Here is a 19,075-nt window from a genome sequence, read left to right as displayed (position 1 = left end):
CGTAGATTTAGTTTGACCCTTTTCTGATTTGTAACATCTTCAATTCGCTTTCTCTTTTGATACAGCTTGTAGGGCATTTGATCCATGGCTTCTTCACCCTCGAACAGCTTACCAATTCCCTCTCCTGGGCCTATGAAGAAAAGAGGTTCCTGCTGGCAGAAGAGGTGGTCGCTATCAAGCTCAATGCCCAGCATTTCTGGTGGGATGAGGCTCAGGATGGTGTTATCCAGGATCATATGGTCAGCAGGGACTCATATTTTGCCGTATTGACTCCTGAGCAAGTGGACGCAATGAGACAGGCCCTCGATGTCCTCGACGCTCCGGAGCAAGGGCTAAACTGGTGGTTTAACTACAAGGCCGGAGGCTGGAACGAAGAAAAGTGGTGCAGCATCACGAAGAATCTGAGAGCCAATAGATTCCAAGAGGACGCAGCTTTGGTGACCTTGAGATGGAAGGAGGTGAAGGGAAATTTGTGGCTGCGGCGGCGATGGTACCTACCAGATGACTTTGAAGCAGTCACTGGAATCCCGGCCCCTGACCCTGAACCGGTGGTCTTTCAATGGCAGCGGGTGGGGCACCTCAAGCACAACAGAGGTGCTCACGTCATCGCCATGGAGACTGACCCAAACATTGTGTTTCACCCGGTCCGTGCCAGGCCTCCTGGCGTCCTCGCAGCCAGACCTGGGAACGATCAGCCTGTTGGTCCAGGTGGGTACCGTCGCCCCCCAAGAGGCATCGACCTCAATCTGCCAATGGGCGCAGGAAGGTGGTGGGGCCCAGGGCGCGGGCGCGGGCGGAGGCGGAGGCGGGCACGGCGGTGGCGGTGGCGGCGGGCACGACGGTGGTGGTGGCGGCGGCGGCGGCGGTGGCGGAGGCGGAGGCGGGCATGGCGGTGGTGGTGGCGGCGGCGGCGGGCACGGCGGAGGCGGCGGCGGGCACGGCGGAGGCGGCGGCGGGCACGGCGGTGGTGGTGGCGGCGGCCTCGGGCATGGCGGCGGCGGCGGCGGCGGTGGCCGTGGCGGTGCCGGTGGCCGTGGGCACGGGCGTGGACGCGGCGGTGGCCGTGCCGGTGCCGATGCCGGTGGTCGTGGCCGTGGCCGTGGCCCCGCCGCCACCGGCTCCCACCGCCCGACGCACCCCGTCACCTCTCCACCAACCGAATACCCGGACGGATCCGCTCCCACCTGGAGCCTGATCCGGGGGGTTTCGGAGGGGAGATTGAAGCTTGAGCAGAGGCCAGAGGGAGCCAAAATGATGAAGGATACTCGCTACTACGACGTGCTGGGCGTGGACCCGTCCGCCACCGAGTCTGAGATCAAGAAGGCGTACTACGTCAAGGTAAGCGGCCGGCTCCCCGCTTGCTCTGCTGCAGGCATTTGATCTGATTCCTGTCGCTGCTGCTGGTTGTGGTTGTGCAGGCGAGGCTGGTCCACCCCGATAAGAACCCGAATGATCCGCAGGCCGCGGAGAAGTTCCAGGTATATGTGTTTTTGCCATTTCCCAGTTTGTTGTATCTATGCTTTGCTCAGCTTACAGATGCTGCTGCGAGATACTCTGCCTGCAGTGTAGAATCCTCGATTCAATCAGATTAGGGACTTATTGCTCAACGCCAATGCCCAAAAGGTTTAGGCAGTGTTAACTGCCGGGTTTACTGGTTTAAATGGGTTTTTATTAGGTGGCTAGACGTATTACTTTTCTGTTGAACGACTGTTCACTTCAATGATACCTTAATATTGCTAACAGGATAGTCAAAACAATCTATTACAGGAAGTATGATTAATAGGAATTTAGTTTTTAAACAACAATTTGGACGAGTGAACAAAATCTAAATCAGACATATATGATGCATTCCGTTACTGTTTTAGTGTTTTATACTGAAGAGTTGATCCATATCATTTTGTAATGCACATTTAGATAGCCATTCTTCTTTGTAGCCTACAAGGTATCTGGCTGCTGCTTTAAGAATGGAGACATTATACATGTATCATAATGTCATTTTAAAAAGAAAGGTCGCGTTGAGACTTGTCATTTGTCTCGTTTTTAGAAATAGGATTGCTCATACTTGAGACATGAATTTCTCAATTCCACAACAAACTCGTTTATCCAAAGATAACATCCTCAATGTAGGTTGAATGCTCTTTACTTGTTGCATTGAGCTAGGCTATTTCACTAGTATGGTGTCTGTGACTGTGTGCAGGGACAATTATGATTACATTTTACTTGTGATTCTGGTGATATTATATACTGACAAACTGTGATATGTGACTCTCTCTCTCTCTCCCCCTCTATCCCTCTATCTGAATATGTGACATAATGCTTAATTGCTTACAGTGAAAACACTTCTACATCACTAATGAACATGTTGCGCATTGCTATTGAATGGCTATATATACCTTATATGATTCTTCATGACCAAAATAAGATTTGATACCATTATGTGGCATCACTTTATGAGGAAAGATATGATGCTCTTTCCACAGTTTTGTTTGCAACTTTGCATACTATTCTGTTCTCAATAGAATTTTCATAACAGGAACTAGGAGAAGCATATCAAGTTCTCAGTGACCCCACACAGCGCCAAGTTTATGACTCACATGGGAAAGACGGCATCTCAACGTATGTTCAGTTACAAATAAATTACATGCTGCCGCTTGTCAAAGGAACTAGGGCTTGTTGGAACAAGGGAAAATTTTACTATTCCTATGTGAATTAAACTATTTCATGTTGTTCCAAACCAGTCCAAGGCCTTTATTTTTTTGGCACTGCTTCAAAGTGCTACCAAATGGCATGATTCTGCTGCATCTTTTGAGTAGGATTGTAGGAAGCAAAGGCTGTACCAAAAGGGGAGGGTGTTAAGACCATAGAGTCAGGATTCATAATTAACCATCATGGATATCGTATTTGGAACTTTTTTAGAGCAAATAATGTTCTCCCCACCGAAGATGGGATTTTGTTGGGTTAACCGATGATTTCACTCATGCTGCAAATAATCTTATAAGAGAGCAAAATCCCTACTCACATGGTTTCAACATTTGACAGGGAAGGAAGCTGCAAGAGAGAATGCAGGTATGTTCCTTTAGCAGGATTGTTATATAAACTTCCAGATAGATGGTTAATAACTTAATATCATCATGGTTGTTGGTTGGTCAATATCCCATCCATGTTTTTCTTTTTCCTTTTGCATTTCATACTCTTCTGCAATAATATCATGCTGAATGGAAAACTAAAACTGCAGGCTGTTCAAAAGGAACGGGAAGAAAAACTTGCAGAGACACTGAAAAACCGGCTACACACTTATGAAAGAAAAAGAGTCAGCATTGACAAGTTACAAAAGACTCCGGTAGAGCAGAACTGACTGCTGCAACTGAAACAGATGATACTGACAGAGGCGGGCCCAAAATTTTGAGGCTGGGTATTCAAAATATGAAAGGGTAGATTTTTTTTTTAATAACAATCTAAAGGTTTGATTTGCCATGTATAACATTACATAGTACTCCAATATACAGCAGATAAAACATAGAAGTATAGAACTGAGTGCAATTTCACATAGTACTCATTTGGAAATCTATTTCAATATTCTATTGAAATTGAAATAGAGAGTAAAGTAGCCAAATTACTTTACGAATCCACAATTGTTGGCCTGTAATCAAGACAAGTGCAAAGTGCCGTTAGCCAGCCTAGGTGCCCAGACAACAGCCACAGTCCGCGGCATACTGGTTGTTCCTATGTTCCTACGTTCATGTCATGTGGGGGAAAACATACTTCAGTAGAGGCTAGAATAAGGCAGGCCAATCTAGTGGCTGATTTGCGCCCTATAGATAGATATGGTAATTGTACATTTGTACTAGAAAAGGTTAATTAGAGATTGAGTTAGAGTTTGTGTAGGATTCGAACCAGCAGGCTATTAGACAGAGATAGAGATTGAGTTAGAGTTTGAGTAGGATTTAAGTTAGAGTTAGAGTAGGATTCAAGCCAGCAGGCTATATCCGGCTCCACTGACTGTACTGTTGCGCAAAGAGGGATTCGGTTGGTCTGATGAGGCAGCCGCAGCTTTCGCAGCTCTCAAGAGGGCGCTGACAACAGCTCCTGTACTTGCACTTCCAGATTTCACTAAGCCATTCATTGTGGAATGCGATGCCTCATCCTCTGGCTTTGGTGCGGTTTTACTTCAAGAAAAGAAACCTGTAGCTTTCTTCAGCCGACCGGCAGCACCACGGCACTCTTCCCTGGCGGCCTACGAGAGGGAGCTCATCGGTCTCGTACAAGCTGTTCGGCATTGGAGGCCTTATCTTTGGGGCCGTCATTTCAGGATCCGCACAGATCATTACAGCCTCAAGTTTCTCCTAGATCAACGGTTGGCAACCATTCCCCAGCACCATTGGGTGGGCAAGTTATTGGGGTTTGACTTTGAGGTCGAGTACAAGCCGGGCAACACCAACATTGTCGCTGATGCACTCTCCCGCCGCGACACCGACATAGCCACAGTATTTCACTTGTCAGCACCACAGTTTACCTTTTTTGACCAACTGCGCCAGGCCAATACCACTGATCCAGCACTGGTAGCGCTCCGGGAGGAAATTCAGGCAGGACACCGTGAGGAACCATGGGCTGTTACCGATGGCCTCGTCACTTATAACGCGAAGCTATATGTTCCGCCAACATCACCACTCCTACAAGATTTGGTGGCAGACATCCACAACGATGGGCATGAAGCCATTCAGCGGACTCTGCATCGCCTTCGTCGCGACTTCCATGCGCCCAATCTACGATCAGCTGTGCAGGAGTTTATTCGGGGCTGTCTCACATGCCAGCGAAACAAGACAGAGCATCTTCTACCGGGCGGTTTGCTAATGCCCCTCCCTGTTCCGTCCATGGTATGGGCTGATATTGCGCTTGATTTTATTGAAGGGCTTCCCAAAGTGGGTGGTAAATCTGTTATTCTGACTGTGGTGGATCGTTTCTCCAAATATGCGCACTTCATTTCTTTGGGCCATCCTTACACAGCAGAATCAGTTGCCAAGGTTTTCTTCGCTGAAGTTGTACGGCTGCATGGCATTCCTCAGTCACTTGTCTCCGACCGAGATCCTGTGTTCACTTCGCTGTTTTGGAAGGAGCTGCTCACTCTTTCTGGTGCCAAGCTTCATATGACCACAGCATTTCATCCACAATCAGATGGTCAGGCGGAAGCTACCAACAAAATAATCACAATGTATTTGCGCTGCTTTACAGGTGATCGGCCACGACAGTGGCTACGGTGGCTTCCGTGGGCAGAATATACTTATAATACAGCCTTCCAAACATCTCTCCGCGAGACGCCATTTAAATTGGTTTATGGCAGGGAACCACCCACCATCCGTTCTTATGAGGCCGGTGATTCCAGGGTTGCAGCAGTGGCCAAAACAATGGAGGAACATGATGAGTTATTGGCAGATGTTCGCAGCAAGCTGGAGCAGGCCCAGTCCGTATACAAGTCTTATTATGATCGTCGCCACCGTGGGCGACTGGGTTTGGTTGAGGGTTCGTCATCGTACTCCTCTGACTCTACAAACAGCAACTTCAGGCAAGCTTTGTCCCCGCTAAGTTATAGAGATAATCAATGAGGTTGCTGTTCGCCTGCAACTTCCTCTGGGAGCTCGCTGTTAAGGGTATTAGAGTCATTTCCTATAGTCTAGGGTTCCCTCATGTACTCTCTATATATGCACCCCTATGGGCCTCAATACAATTGATCCATTCTCGCTTTCTCATTCGTAACATGGTATCACAGCTTAGGTTGTCGATCTAGCGCAAAACCCGGTCTCCCCTGCGCTGCCCCCGGGAGGATCGATCTCCGCTCCCGGGGGCAGCATGTCGATTTTTCTTCCATCCATCGTCCGTAGCAGCAGTAGAAGCAGCAGATCGAGCAGCAGCAGCAGCCGTCGTCGTCGTCTCCCTCCCACCGCGCCCTCGTCCTCAAGCAGCAGCAGCCGCGGATCCTTCACTCCCACCGCCGTCGCGGCCTCCTCGTCCCCGTCCGCGCGCCGCCAGTCGCGGCCGCGCCCTACCTTCTCCGCCATGGCAGCCGCCGCCGGCTCCTCGGGCCAGATCTGGCCCTCCCCGAGCCGGATCCGCCCCGTCCGCGCTGCGCCCGTCGTCCTCCATCGTCGCCGTCTTCCATCGCCGACGGGCCTCCCCGAGCCGGATCCGCCCTGTGGAGGCTGGATCTCGGCCATGGCGGCCCGTCGCCGCCCATCCGGCCGTCCGCCGCCCCGTCGTCGTCCCGCCGTCGCCCGTGCGCCGCCCGTCCGTCCATCGCGGCCTCAGCGCGCGGGCCGCGAGCGCCTCCGCCGTCGGGCCGCCGCCGTCCTCGCCCGGCAGCAGCCTCCTCCGTCCATCGGCCCCTGTCCTCGTCCGCACCACCGTCAGGCCGCCGCCTTCCTTGCCCGTGGCCCGTCTGGCCGCGCGCCGCCCATTGCGGGGCTGCCCTCCATCTGCCAGTCGTCGTCTGCTGCAAGTCTGTGCAGCTGCCCACGTCCTGCTTTTTTTTTCGTCACCCCCTGATCCTCGTCACTCATGTCTGCTGCTTGCTGCTGCTGTCTTTCATGCTGCTAGTGTATTGAGGCCTATTTCCTAAATTCCATTGCATCTGTGTTAAAGTCCAGTGTCCATCCAAGTCCAATTGTTGCATCACCTTCGTCCAAAGCTATGCAGTCCACAATTTCAATGTCAATCAACCAATCACCCTGTTTGGTTAGCCGAGTCCCGTCGATTCAGCTAACCTTGTCATGTCCTTGATGCGATCTTGCCCTCTTGGTCCCTTCGTAGCCGTCTTGCTACACGTCATGACCAATGGTCTTCGTCGTCATCAAGACCCATTGCTTGCCGTCTTGCAGCAGTGGTTTATCCATCATCCATTTGGTTTGATTTGACACATCTCACACATTGTCAAGTTTAAAGTCTCCAAAGCAAGCTTCCCGTCGAAGAGTCGATGCACTGGTTTGTGAAGACTTGGTTGTTCACCACTTGTGGAGGAGATCGTTCTACAAGACATGTTCAGGAGCTGCACGCTTCAACGACATCCTTGTTGTTTTAGGACTTTGGATGTATTAGTCATGTATTAGTGTTTTTCTTATTCTCTTTCAACTCATGTACTTAGTACCACTCTTCAAATGCAACGCCATTGTATTCACGTTGCATTTGAGGGGGTGTTAAGGGTATTAGAGTCATTTCCTATAGTCTAGGGTTCCCTCATGTACTCTCTATATATGCACCCCTATGGGTCTCAATACAATTGATCCATTCTCGCTTTCTCATTCGTAACACTCGCATCCATGACGTGTTTCATATTGGGCTCCTCAAGCGCTTCAACGGCCAGCCTCCGGAGTCCCCTCCGCCTTTGCCTCCCATGCATCACGGTGCTGCCATTCCAGTTCCAGCTGCTGCGGTGAAAGCTCGTCTGGCCCGGGGTGTTCGTCAGGTTCTCATTCAATGGCAGGGCCAACCTGCTTCAGCAGCCTCATGGGAAGATGTTGACTCCTTTGTCCAGCGGTATCTGCAATTCCAGCTCGCGGACGAGCTGCTCGTCGAGGGGGAGGGGGAGAGATGTCATGTGGGGGAAAACATACTTCAGTAGAGGCAAGAATAAGGCAGGCCAATCAGGCCAATCTAGTGGCTGATTTGCGCCCTATAGATAGATATGGTAATTGTACTAGAAAAGGTTAATTAGAGATTGAGTTAGAGTTTGGGTAGGATTCGAACCAGCAGGCTATCAGACAGAGATAGAGATTGAGTTAGAGTTTGAGTAGGATTCAAGTTAGAGTTAGAGTAGGATTCAAGCCAGCAGGCTATATGTAAGCGTTGGGCGCCCTTTGATCAGATCAACAAAGAAGTAATCTTTCTCCTGTCTATTTCTCTCTAACAAAACGGGGAGCAGAGGGGCAAAACCTCGCTCTACCATTACCGGCGACTACGCCCTGCGCAGCAGGGGTGCGCCACAAGCGACTCCACCCTTGCCAACCCGTGCTCGCCACAACATTCATGCAAGAAGAATCCATCCCTCAAGAGGGTTGTCCTGACGTCCTCGTCGGCGACCGTGAGGATCAAGGACGAAGCCGACCTGCCTCCAAACGTGTTGCTGGATGAAACGTCATGGAGCTCCATTGAGTACTGCAAAAGTCTCCAGGTGAGCGTAAGGTTATCAAACCCAAATTCAGGCTGTCATCTTGTGCAACGATTTTCTCTGAAGGGTAATTTGGATCGTGACAATGTGCTGCTCCTTTAGATATGGTATGCCGTTGCAAAGATCCTCGCCGAGAAGGCAGCCTGGGAGTTTGCCAAAGAGCACAGGATCGACCTTGTGACTGTTCTTCCGACCTTTGTTATTGGACCTAACCTGTCTTCTGAGCTCGGCCCCACTGCTTCTGATTTCCTCGGTTTATTCCAAGGTATGCAAAAGCCTCATCAGTCTCATATATCCTTATGAGAATACCAATGAAACACTGTTTTCTTTAAGGGACACACTGTGGATAAATATATTATAATATTTATAAATAGTTAAAGAAAGACCATGAACAGGACAGGTGAAACACTGTTTTCTAAGAACTATGGCACGGGATTGCCGGACTGAACTTTCGTAAACAATATGCATGCAAAGGTCGATTTGTGGCATGCTAGGTTTATGAAAGGGTGAGCAATGAGACGCACGCTGCTGCTGTGGTTGCAGGAGAGACGGCGAAGTTCACGGTGTACGGGAGGATGGGGTACGTCCACATCGACGACGTGGCGAGGTGCCATGCACATCCTGGCGTACGAGTCCGCCGGCGCCCACGGGAGGTACATCTGCAACGCGGCGGTGCTGGACTGCGGCGACCTCGTCGCCCTGCTTGCGCGGCGGTTCCCGGCGTACCTGATCCCGAGGAGCCTGCCCAACGTCTACGGCGAGCAGTCGTACGGCTTCGACACGTCCAAGGCCCTTGTGCTGGGGCTGGCGGAGCTCAAGGGCGTCGAGGAGATGTTCGACGACGCCGTCGACTCGCTCAGACGCCATGGCCATCTCCCCGCGTCCGAGGACGCCGGCGCGCGTAGGCTCTTGGTCTGAAAAGTTTGTCAGACCATGGCTAATAGTTTAGCCGGGCCCTTGCTCTGGGGCTGGCGGAGCTCAAGGGCGTCGAGGAGATGTTCGACGACGCCGTCGACTCTCTCAGACGCCATGGCCATCTCCCCGCCTCCGAGGACGCCAGCGCGCGTAGCCTCTTGGTCTGAAAAGTTTGTCAGACCATGGCTAATAGTTTAGCCGGACCCTAGTGCAAATTGTCACCTATAACTATGGATGAAAACGGATCGGATATGGACGTATATCACTAATATCATATTTGTTTTCATATTTTTGTCCGGATTCGGATTCGATATAGATAAGATACGATTGGATATCGACATCATAAATATGCGATTTGAGTATTCGGATACGGATACGGTATCGGATGTTGAATATCCGGACTTGTATACGGATGGATTTAAACCCCTCTAAACGAATTCGGTCTCGAATACGGTCGAAAAATATCCGTACCGTTTGATGTCATAAATTTGGTAGACCATGAAAATAAGGTAGACCATGCCTTTGATGTCATAAATCTTTACAATTCTCTCTATAATTTTGATCAAAGTTGAGATGCTTTGACTTTCCAATAGAATTATAATGACTTATAATTTGGGTTGTTGGGGGCTTCACGGGCTCCCACTACTATGGTAGAGAAGTCTGAGCCCCGAATAGCCACATCAAATGAGCTCTTATTATATTTGCTCTCATCTATCTTAGGGTGTCTGACCATAGAAGGTTATGTAACTACTAGAAAGATAGTATAAAAAAGTAAAAATAAGAAAAGAGGAAGGTCTCCATGACAGGACATTAATTATTCACAAGCAAGGTAGGCAACTAGTCTTTGAAGATCACACTCCTCGTTCACATGCAAAGGCCTTGGCTATTCTCACCAGCTTTTCTATCCCACCTTCCATTTCAAACTCCACTCTGTCTACAGTGTAGCTACAGTGCCGAAACAGTGTTTTGCAAGCCCATATGCAAGTTCTAGTGATAATAGCCTTACAATGCAACTTGATAAACTGTTGCACCAGGGCATTTTAGTATTTATTCTGTACTGCCAAGATATCACTCCAGTCCTACCAGATGGTTCCACTGTCTGATCCTGATATGGCCGAGGCAATTGATATTTTAGACGCCGTGACTAAGTGGCTTCTTCAAATATAGACTTTCTTAGGAAGGTGATTGCAGGGGGGGGGGCGAGAAACATATAGATTTGCAGTCCAGCCCAAGGCGACGTCTAATTTAAAGAAGCCACCTCCCGGGGCGTCTATTTTCACAATTTTCTCGATATGGCCCGGGTACTGCAGCAGTATTCTTCTGTTTTTTCTGATATCAGCTGTGAGTTGTCTGCCACCACACCGCCATTGTGATCATGGGATACGCTCAACTGCTCGAGCCTGGTACCGAGCCACCTAACCTCAGACCCTATCGCCTGCCACATCGCAAGAGTGATTTGGAACACTTGATCAAGGAAATGTTGTCCCAACATATGATTCAGCCTAGCACTAGTCCCTACTCTTCTCTAGTGCTTCTTGTGAGAAAAAAGGATGGGTCATGGCGCCTCTGCGTGGACTATCCGTGAGCTCAATGCCTCCACTGTCAAAAACAAATTTCCTATGCCTTTCATTGAGGATCTTTTAGATGAAGGTGTAGTCATTTACAGTAAAATTGACTTGCGGTCTGGTTATCATCAAATTAGAATACAGGACTATGACATTTTCAATACTGCCTTCAGAACTCACCTTGGCCATTATGAATATTTAGTGATGCCTTTTGGGCTCACTAATGCCCCTGCAACTTTTCAGTCCTTAATGAATGAAATTTTTGCTCCTCATCTCCAGGTTTTCATTCTCGTCTTCTTTAATGACATCTTGGCCTATAGCAAGTCGAGAGAAGAACATATTCAGCATGTCAGCCAAGTGCTAGCAACATTGAGGGTCAGTCAGCTTAAAGCGAAATTAAACAAATGTGTTTTCGCTGTTTCCCAGGTTGAGTACCTTGGACACGTCATCTATTCTCAAGGGGTCTCTACTGACCCGAAAAAGATTCAAGATATTGTGCATTGGCCCCAACCCACCACTCAACACAACTCAGAAGTTTCCTGGCATGTGTGGCTATTACAGACGAATTACTCAGAATTATGGCCTCATTTGTCGTCCACTCCATGATTTGTTGCGGAAGGACAACTTTCACTGGTTGCAGGAGTATACTTTGGCTTTTGAACACCACAAGCAAGTCTTAGTTACTGCCCCTGTCCTCACCTTGCCTAACTTCTCAGCTCCCTTTATACTCGAAACTGATGCATGCAACACTGGCATAGGGGTTGTGTTGATGCAGGGTTGAAAATAGCTTATTTCAGCAAAACATTGGGTCTTAAGGCCTCTGCTCAGTCTTTGTATGAAAAAAGCCCTATTTTGGCGGCTCTAAAAAAGTGGAGACACTATCTTTTGGGCAGTAAGGTCATCATCAGAACAGACCAACAGACTCTGAAGTTCATCACCTCTCAAAGATTGACTGAGGGCGTCCAGCATTTTTTTTTGATTCAGCGTCCAGCATAAATTGGTTGAGTTCCACTATATGGTTGAATACAACAAAGGAAAAGAAAATAAAGTGGCAGATGGCAGATGCCCTTTCCAGAAGAAATCAGGATCATATATTGTCGAGCAGCTCTCAGCCATCACCACATCCACACCTGACTGGACACAAGATATTATCAACAGCTACGCCACTGATGCAAAATGCCAAAAATGGATAACTAAGTTGCAGTGCTCCCCACAACCTCACTGCAAGTACACCTACACTGGAGGAACATTTTACGGTATAATAACAGAATTATGGTGGGTCACGACCCGACATTGAGGTCTCAAATTTTCAGCCCTTCCATCCATCTGCTTTGGGAGGTCACTCAGGGCCAGAGAGCTACGTACCACAAAATCAAATCAATTTTCTATACTCCCTCCATACTAAAAAAATGAGGTCGTTTTGGTCAAGACTTGGATCAAACATTGAAAATATAAATCATGACTAACTTTTAAGTTATTGAGTTTAGAAATATGAAAACCACATGAATAAATTTATCTTAAAAAATAAAAATATAGATATATCACTTTTCAATAAATATTTTATAAAAATAAGAAGTCAAAGTTATGCTTTGAAGTCCGTGTCAAAGTCCAAAACAACTTCATTTTTTAGTATGATGAAGGGAGTATATATTATACTTCTCTTCTATATCTATCTATATATGTAGGGCTAGAAACAGAGCTGCTCATGTTCTGCTCATGTTTTGGCTGCTTTGGATTACGAGTGTGTCCAAGGGGAGGCACTTATCACAAGCTCTATCCCAAATGATGTTCTTGTAATTATGTCTGATGATTTGTCAGTTAAGTAATGAAGTCACCAAATTAATCTATCTATCTATAAAAGACCCGGAGGTCATCGTCACCATAAACTAATCGACCCCTCGCTCCGGCCCAAGCCTACCGGCGACGGGCCTCCGCTTCGCGGAGGAACCTGGCCTTCCATTGGCCAACTGAATTAAAAAAAGTAAATAATAACAGTAAATATTCTACAGACTTATTTTCCAAAAAACAAAGGATCCACTCAATTATCAATGTAGATAAATGTAACAGATATATAGCATTAGAAAGAACACGAAACAGAATCAAGACTAGCAAAGAAACGAGTGGTATGCCCTAAAGGTTATTTTTACATCCATGACAATCGTAAATCACACATACTCTATCACAAAAAATAGGCTAGACAGGGAAAAAATATTAGATACTTAAGGACAACTTGTTCCAATAATTAGGCCAACCCCATGTTAATCTGCTCAGGAGTTGAATGTATTTGGAATAGTAGTCATAGTGTACACATCTAATTATTGAAGTCAAAATAAGTTAAAAAAACAAAAGGAGTCATCATGCAAGGAAATGAGCACACTGATTTGATTCAAAGACTCTGAGTAAGCTAACCATTGACCAAGCAATCCTTCTATGAGCAAGAAACATGTCCTCAACATCGGTACTTTCCCTCCGCCTGCCAAGAATTATATGTTAGTTTAGTTTCATTTGAGTTATAAATCATATTACAGAACTATAAAAAAAAAACAATGACAAACTTGCAGAACAAATGGCCAAACTCATGGAAGTTTCACTTGCAGAAAATTGCTGACAATGTGTTCACATCTAAAAATGATGAAACATGTGATTTTTGGTCTCCAAACAGCGTATCAAATATTTCATAAATTGAACAGATACTTACATACTACTGAATATTACCTGTAAGACCGTACTTCTGTAGTACCTCTGTCCTCTTCAACGATTTTGCGAAGTAGCTTGTTGTAACGAACTATTATGATATGTGCCATTTAACTTTACAATACTATACTAGGTCCATAATCCGTCTTCCATTACTCGTAGAATTAACATTTATAGATCATGTCAGTGAAACATCATGTCATAAGCTAATAAGCGGCTGACTTATCTTTTTCTCCTTACCAGATGTGTGAGTAAAATTTCATTTAGTCCATGTGCAGCATGGAGAAAATGACTTGTTTCACGTTGCTAAACTATTTGCTCACATTTATTAACATGTGGAGTATCCCATCTGTAGCTTCTTGAAAGCAAGATAGCCGAGGCCAAGCAGAAAAAAGATACCCTTAAAGCCCGTGCTCAATCAGCCAAGTAGTTCTTGTCTTCCACTAAATTATTTCTTCGGCAACAAAGAGATGCATAATAAACAAACAAATAGCTAAGCACACAGATGCACAGAACATTATTGGTCAATTGTATCAATTCATAGGATAATCAAACATGAATCCAAGGAGGACGGGGGGCAAGGAAGGGGGTGGTGGACCTGGGGCAGCGCGACCCGGCGACGTCCAAGCATCACGATGGTTACCCAGAATAACATATCTGTATCACAAGGTGTCAAAAATTCAGCTCACCCACACTCTTAGCAAAAAAAATCTGTCTACTATCTACTGACTGCCACGTCTCTAATATCTCTGTTTAAACTCTGACGGTCCAGGACTGAGTCTAATTGTTTGCTTTCAAGGAAACGGTGCCCAATAAATTAAAAGCTCTAAAAAAAATCGTGTCTGGCCTTTTCAATTTCATGCTTAACGATGCTAACTATATTCCTGCCCTCAAGGAAATACTAATTATTGGATAACACTATTAACTAATCATAGCTATATTTCTTCATTTCACCGACAGCCTATAAGTGAGCACTTGAAGCTACCTCAAACATGATATGAAGTTAGAACAGTTAAAATAGATTATAGTCTCTTTCAAAAGAAGGTTGTGGTTGCAGACCTGTCCAATCTGCAAAGTGGATCCCAATGGGATATAGTAGGCATAGAAGATTATGCGTTACATGATTATAAAACCCGTAGTGCATCAATGGGGCAAATGTGCCATGCACAACTTGCCAGGATATCATACCTTTTTCTGCCCAAATTCTGTTTTCTACTAGATTATTACTACTGCCAGTTCTAGTTTCCCCAAATTGTCAGGTAGGTGAATACTTCTCAAGAACTAATCATCTAAAGGTCAATGACTGGTTCAAAGGTAGTGATTGTAAATGCCAAGTGGGTTTTACTACAGTCTACAACAAACAGAACCTCCCTTAATTTAGTCACTACAAAACGGAAGCTGATGCAAATGACAAAGCGTTAATACCTATCAGGCTCTTCCTCACCTTCGATAACAGCAAAGACATTCTCGATCGTTGCCATCGCATCGTTCCCCTGCAAATTCCGAATCAAAACCATCACAAAACATACGAGGAAAATTCAGAAGACCTGGGGCAGCGCGACGCGGCGGCGGTGGGGCAGCAGCGCGGCGAGCTCCGGGAGGAAGCCGGGGTCCATGGAGAGGTCCCGCTCGTCGACGGCCGCGCGGAACCCCCGCAGGACCGCGCGGAGCTCCGGGAGGAAGCCGGATCCGCCGAAGGCCGCCGCCGCCCGCCCGCCCGAGGCCCGGATCCGCCGCCGCCCGGGGCCCGCCGCCGGATCCGCCGAAGGCCGCCGCCCGCCTGAGGCCGCCGCCCGAGGGATCCGCCCCGCCTGAATCCGTCGCCGCCCGCCGCCGCCGCCCGACGCCGCCGCCCGCGGTGAGGTGAGGGGAGGGGCAGTGCGCTCGCGGTGAGGGGAGGGGAGAGAGGCTCTAGGGGAGAGACAGAGGGAGGGAGGGCTGGAGAGAGAGGGGGGGGAGGAGAGAGAGAGGGAAAGGAGGGGGGGGGGGGGGGGCCGCCGGATAGATCGGACTCGAGAGCGGCTGTTAATCAAAGTGAATCAAAATTTCGGGTCCGGATCTATTTTTAGAGTCGCGCCTCTGAAAATCAGTTTCAGAGGCGGCTGGATTTTCCGACCGACTCCGCCTCTGAAAATCAGTTTTAGAGGCGGCTGGATTTTCCGACCGACTCTAAAAATAAATCCTCTAAAAATGATTTTTAAAGACGGCTCGGAATTCTTCCAGATCATAGGCGGCTCCTGATACCAACCGTCTCTGATCTAAAATATCCCCGTTGCTAAAAATCGATTCTGTAGTAGTGCAGGAAATCACCCACTTCTACCGGTCTAAGCATGGCTAAGCAAATATTCGATCCTAGACCTACATAGGATTCAAGGTATATAAAAGTGGACAAGGAAGGTATATATGCATCAACAAGTTTCAAGCAACTCCTACAACTTAATGCATCAAACGTAAAAGACTTAAGTTAACATTTATAAATCATGGGAGTCTTATGATACTCTGGGGCTTACCTTTTAAAAAGGTTGAGGGCTGGTGATCGGGAAACTCAGGAAGCTCGGTGGTATGTCCTACGTCTTCTGGAATCTCCTGTGACTGCAACTCCGGTGGGACTTCCTCCTCGATGGGCTCAAACTTGAGAAGCATCACCCCTCTAGGGATCCTGTATGCATGCATATATGAATGATGTATGCATGCATATATGAATGAACATCGGGAATGCACATAGAAGGAAATGCAAGCATGATGTGATGAAGTGCATATGTCCATACATGTTTATTCACTAGCTATTTTAATATGACAACAATATCGATTCTATTTTACCGAGTAGGTGCATATCTCCTCTCTAGCAAAGTAAACATGCACTTACCACATTTTAACAAAATAAGGTACAGTTGTTCATCATCAGTAAGAGGCCTAAAACCTGCAGCTAGCAACTTATTTGAATTAGCCTAAGCATCTACTAATAAGTACCAAGTTCATACTTAAGCAAACCAAACATTGGAGAACTATATGCACATACAACATAAAGCAATTATTAGCTTGCTGCATACAACAAATCAAAACTGAGCATAGCCAACCAACCCAACAGTTTATATTCATCACAAAAGTGCTAAAAAGCATCATGGTTAACCCTCATTAAATTCCTTAAGCATTTATTCATTTAGTGCATATAATAGGGTAGAACTAGAACTGATACTTCGAGTACCTAGAAAAATCTGATAAAATTACAGAAGCTCACACATGCTTCCAGAAGCCTACTGTAAAAATTTCATAGCATTTGGACAAGTATAGCAGCCTACACAAAAATGACAAGCTAGCAGGCTGAAATCAACTTAAAATACTTTACACAGTGAAAAGTGTCAAACAACAGATCTCATAATTTTCCTACTTTCATCTTAGCATAAGATTACTATAGAAAATTATTCATGCATAGATCTTACATATCTTTGCCATAATTAAATTCACAAGAAACTAGCATTTAATCAAATTAAATAACAAAGCTATTTCCAAACATGCTTACTGTAGGTTACATATTTTTCTTAGCTACAGCATATAAAAACAAGACTAACAACTGGAATCACATTTTTAGCATTTACCAATCTTTAGTTATGCCTTTTCCTACTAGCATTTAACAAAATAAATAGAACAGAATATAAAACTACAACAAAGGTCACATTTTATATTTTAGCAGATAATACACATCACAAGAAAACTAACAAAATTTGTTTCATCACCATTGGACATTCCTAGCTCAAGTTATGAATTTTACAAACTTATCAAGCAATTCTGAAAAAGAATAAAAGAAAACATTCAAACCCTAAATGCTAAGTACACCCGATCCAGTGCACCCCGGCACGCGGGTGTAACACCTCCGGTGTTTGACACTATATTAAACAGGCAATTCACATGCGATGACACGTTAAACCCTCCCCCAATTTCTCAATTACTGCAAAGCCGAAATTCAGTTTAAACACGCCAAAAAGTCAACCCTCACACTTTTGCTCAAATGAACTCTTGCCCAAAACAAAAGTCGTAGAGTTGGACAAAACAAACTACTTTCGTGTTCAAAGTTTTTCAAGTTCTAACATGAAAATTTGAATTAACCCCGAAAAACAAGCGGGATCATTAAACTTGAATTCAAATTTTGAACTTCCAAACCATCGCTCAAATGAAGTTTTGCCTGAAAGGAAAGTTGTAGGAAATTTAATTTTGAACAACTTTCGTGTTCAAAAATTTTCGAGTTTCAATTGAAAAATTTGAGTTTTTGCTAAGTCAAACCGTGGGCTTTTAAATTTCTCTCTCCACTCATTTCTCTCTCCTCTCTCTCTCTTCCTCGCTGACCCTCCCCTGCCCCGAGCGCTCAGCGCGCCGCTGCCGCTCGCTGCGCCGCTGCACGCTCCCGCTCGCTGCCCTGCTGCCTGGGCGCGCGCCGCTGACCCCCTCCCCGCTCGAGTGCGCACGCGCCTGGACGCCGTCCTCGCACCGCCCTGCCCGTTGACGCGCGCGCCGCGCCAAGCGCTCGGCGACGCGCCGCCCTCGCCGCCGTAGCGCCCAAACGGGCCGGCCGTGCACCTGCCGCCCGCACGCCACCCCGCCATCATCGCCTCGCCTTCACTGCGTCGCTACCCACGCCACCGGCCCGCTTGCTGCGCCCTGAACCGCCTTGAAGGCCGCCTGGCGAGCACGCCACCGCCAGGCCGCGCGCACCGCCGCCGCTGCCTCTTCTGCGCCCAGCCCCTCCTCACGCCCTCACTCCCCCTTTTAGCTTGCGCCGCGCGTGTGCCCGCTCGCCCACGCCCCATTCCCCACGCCCAAGCCCCACCCCTTCGCCCAGAACGGCCAGCGCCGCCGCGCCACCGCGCAGCGCCGCCGCGCCCCCCATTTTCCGCCGCCAAGCCACGGCTCTCGCGGAGAGCCCGGCTCAGCCCTCCTCCACCCCTATCGAGCACCCAGCTAGCTTCGATTCACCCCCAGGCAACTCCCAGGCCCGCCCATTTTCACCCAGAGCCTCCCAGTGCCGCGGAACGCCGCCGCCCACGCCATTGCCGCCGTCGAGCACCCCCTCGCCGCGGAGCCCCTTCCCCGCCCTTCCCCGACTCCAATCGACCCCGGAGCTAGCTTCCTCATGGCGCCGTGAAGCTCCCCGGCCGGCTTTTGCCCCTCCTCCCACACCGGAGCGCCGTCGTCCGCTGCAGCCGCCGCCGCCGCTCCCTGGGCGCCGCCGCCGACCCTGCTCCGGCCGCCCCCGTCGACCGCATCACCCATCCTTAGGTAGAGCTCGGTGAGCTCTCTCCCCTGGGCCCCATCCCAGCCGCCGGCGAGCCCCTCCTCGCCGGGAAAACCCCCACCGCCGCCGCCTCTGTCCCCAACTCCGGCCAGGGACCCCTGCGCAAATAGTTTTGGGTTTCCAGGGGGTTCTGTGAGAAGACCAGGGATCCCTTTGCAAATCTGAGTTTATGTTTTCTAATTTTTCCAGTAAACTTGTAAATTCGTTTAAAAATCGTAGAAAAATCAGAAAAATTCAAACTCAACTGTTCTGGAATCTTTGAGAAGAGACCTACAACTTTTGTTACATGGACTTTTTCATTTGCTCAATGGTTTTTATTTCATTTAAAATACAAAGAAAATGTACTTTATATTAGATCTCAAGTTACAAGCATGAGTTGCTAGCCATTTTTGGTCGGTAGGTTACATATTAGATGTATAACCTTGTGTAAAAGTTTCATAGACTTTTGACATGCCTAGA

General features: G+C 47.6%; 2 protein-coding genes and 1 pseudogene across 6 annotated transcripts; 2 read left to right on the top strand and 1 right to left on the bottom strand.

Moving 5' to 3' along the window:
- Positions 1–1,023: 1,023 nt before the first annotated feature.
- Positions 1,024–3,625, top strand: LOC120680683 (chaperone protein dnaJ 10-like). Of its 5 annotated transcripts, none has more exons than XM_039962190.1 (5): positions 1,024–1,338; positions 1,419–1,478; positions 2,534–2,616; positions 3,040–3,066; positions 3,236–3,625. In XM_039962190.1, the coding sequence occupies exons 1-5, from the start codon at positions 1,252–1,254 to the stop codon at positions 3,276–3,278; spliced, it is 300 nt and encodes a 99-aa protein (XP_039818124.1). In that variant the 5' UTR covers positions 1,024–1,251; the 3' UTR covers positions 3,279–3,625. The 5 variants fall into 5 exon arrangements, with proteins under 5 accessions (XP_039818124.1, XP_039818127.1, XP_039818128.1 ...); XM_039962194.1 differs by having other exon boundaries at positions 1,075–1,338; positions 1,461–1,478; XM_039962191.1 differs by having other exon boundaries at positions 1,076–1,338; positions 3,040–3,061; positions 3,231–3,625.
- Positions 3,626–7,900: 4,275 nt separating this feature from the next.
- On the top strand, positions 7,901–9,358 carry LOC120680939 (annotated as a pseudogene).
- A 3,471-nt stretch (positions 9,359–12,829) lies between these two features.
- On the bottom strand, positions 12,830–15,972 carry LOC120680938. The gene is made up of 3 exons (XM_039962509.1): positions 15,840–15,972; positions 14,877–15,085; positions 12,830–13,108 (listed from the first exon to the last, which is right to left on the bottom strand). The coding sequence occupies exons 1-3, from the start codon at positions 15,970–15,972 to the stop codon at positions 13,085–13,087; spliced, it is 366 nt and encodes a 121-aa protein (XP_039818443.1). The 3' UTR covers positions 12,830–13,084.
- Positions 15,973–19,075: the final 3,103 nt, after the last annotated feature.

The sequence above is a fragment of the Panicum virgatum genome, chromosome 7N (genome assembly GCF_016808335.1).
Source record: "Panicum virgatum strain AP13 chromosome 7N, P.virgatum_v5, whole genome shotgun sequence".
NCBI lineage: Eukaryota > Viridiplantae > Streptophyta > Magnoliopsida > Poales > Poaceae > Panicum > Panicum virgatum.
This window is presented reverse-complemented; position numbering and strand designations above follow the sequence as displayed.

What these genes read in the sequence shown, in the direction of transcription:
- LOC120680938 (XM_039962509.1), bottom strand. Translation starts at nt 15,972, where the DNA reads ATGCTTCTCAAGTTTGAGCCCATCGAGGAGGAAGTCCCACCGGAGTTG. An exon ending in GCCCTCAACCTTTTTAAAAG is followed by an intron (nt 15,086 to 15,839) that starts GTAAGCCCCAGA and finishes CTTCGGCGGATC; the next exon opens with CGGCGGCGGGCCCCGGGCGG. An exon ending in GCCGCGTCGCGCTGCCCCAG is followed by an intron (nt 13,109 to 14,876) that starts GTCTTCTGAATT and finishes AATTCTTGGCAG; the next exon opens with GCGGAGGGAAAGTACCGATG.
- LOC120680683 (XM_039962190.1), top strand. Translation starts at nt 1,252, where the DNA reads ATGATGAAGGATACTCGCTACTACGACGTGCTGGGCGTGGACCCGTCC. An exon ending in AGGCCGCGGAGAAGTTCCAG is followed by an intron (nt 1,479 to 2,533) that starts GTATATGTGTTT and finishes TTTTCATAACAG; the next exon opens with GAACTAGGAGAAGCATATCA. An exon ending in AGCTGCAAGAGAGAATGCAG is followed by an intron (nt 3,067 to 3,235) that starts GTATGTTCCTTT and finishes CTAAAACTGCAG; the next exon opens with GCTGTTCAAAAGGAACGGGA.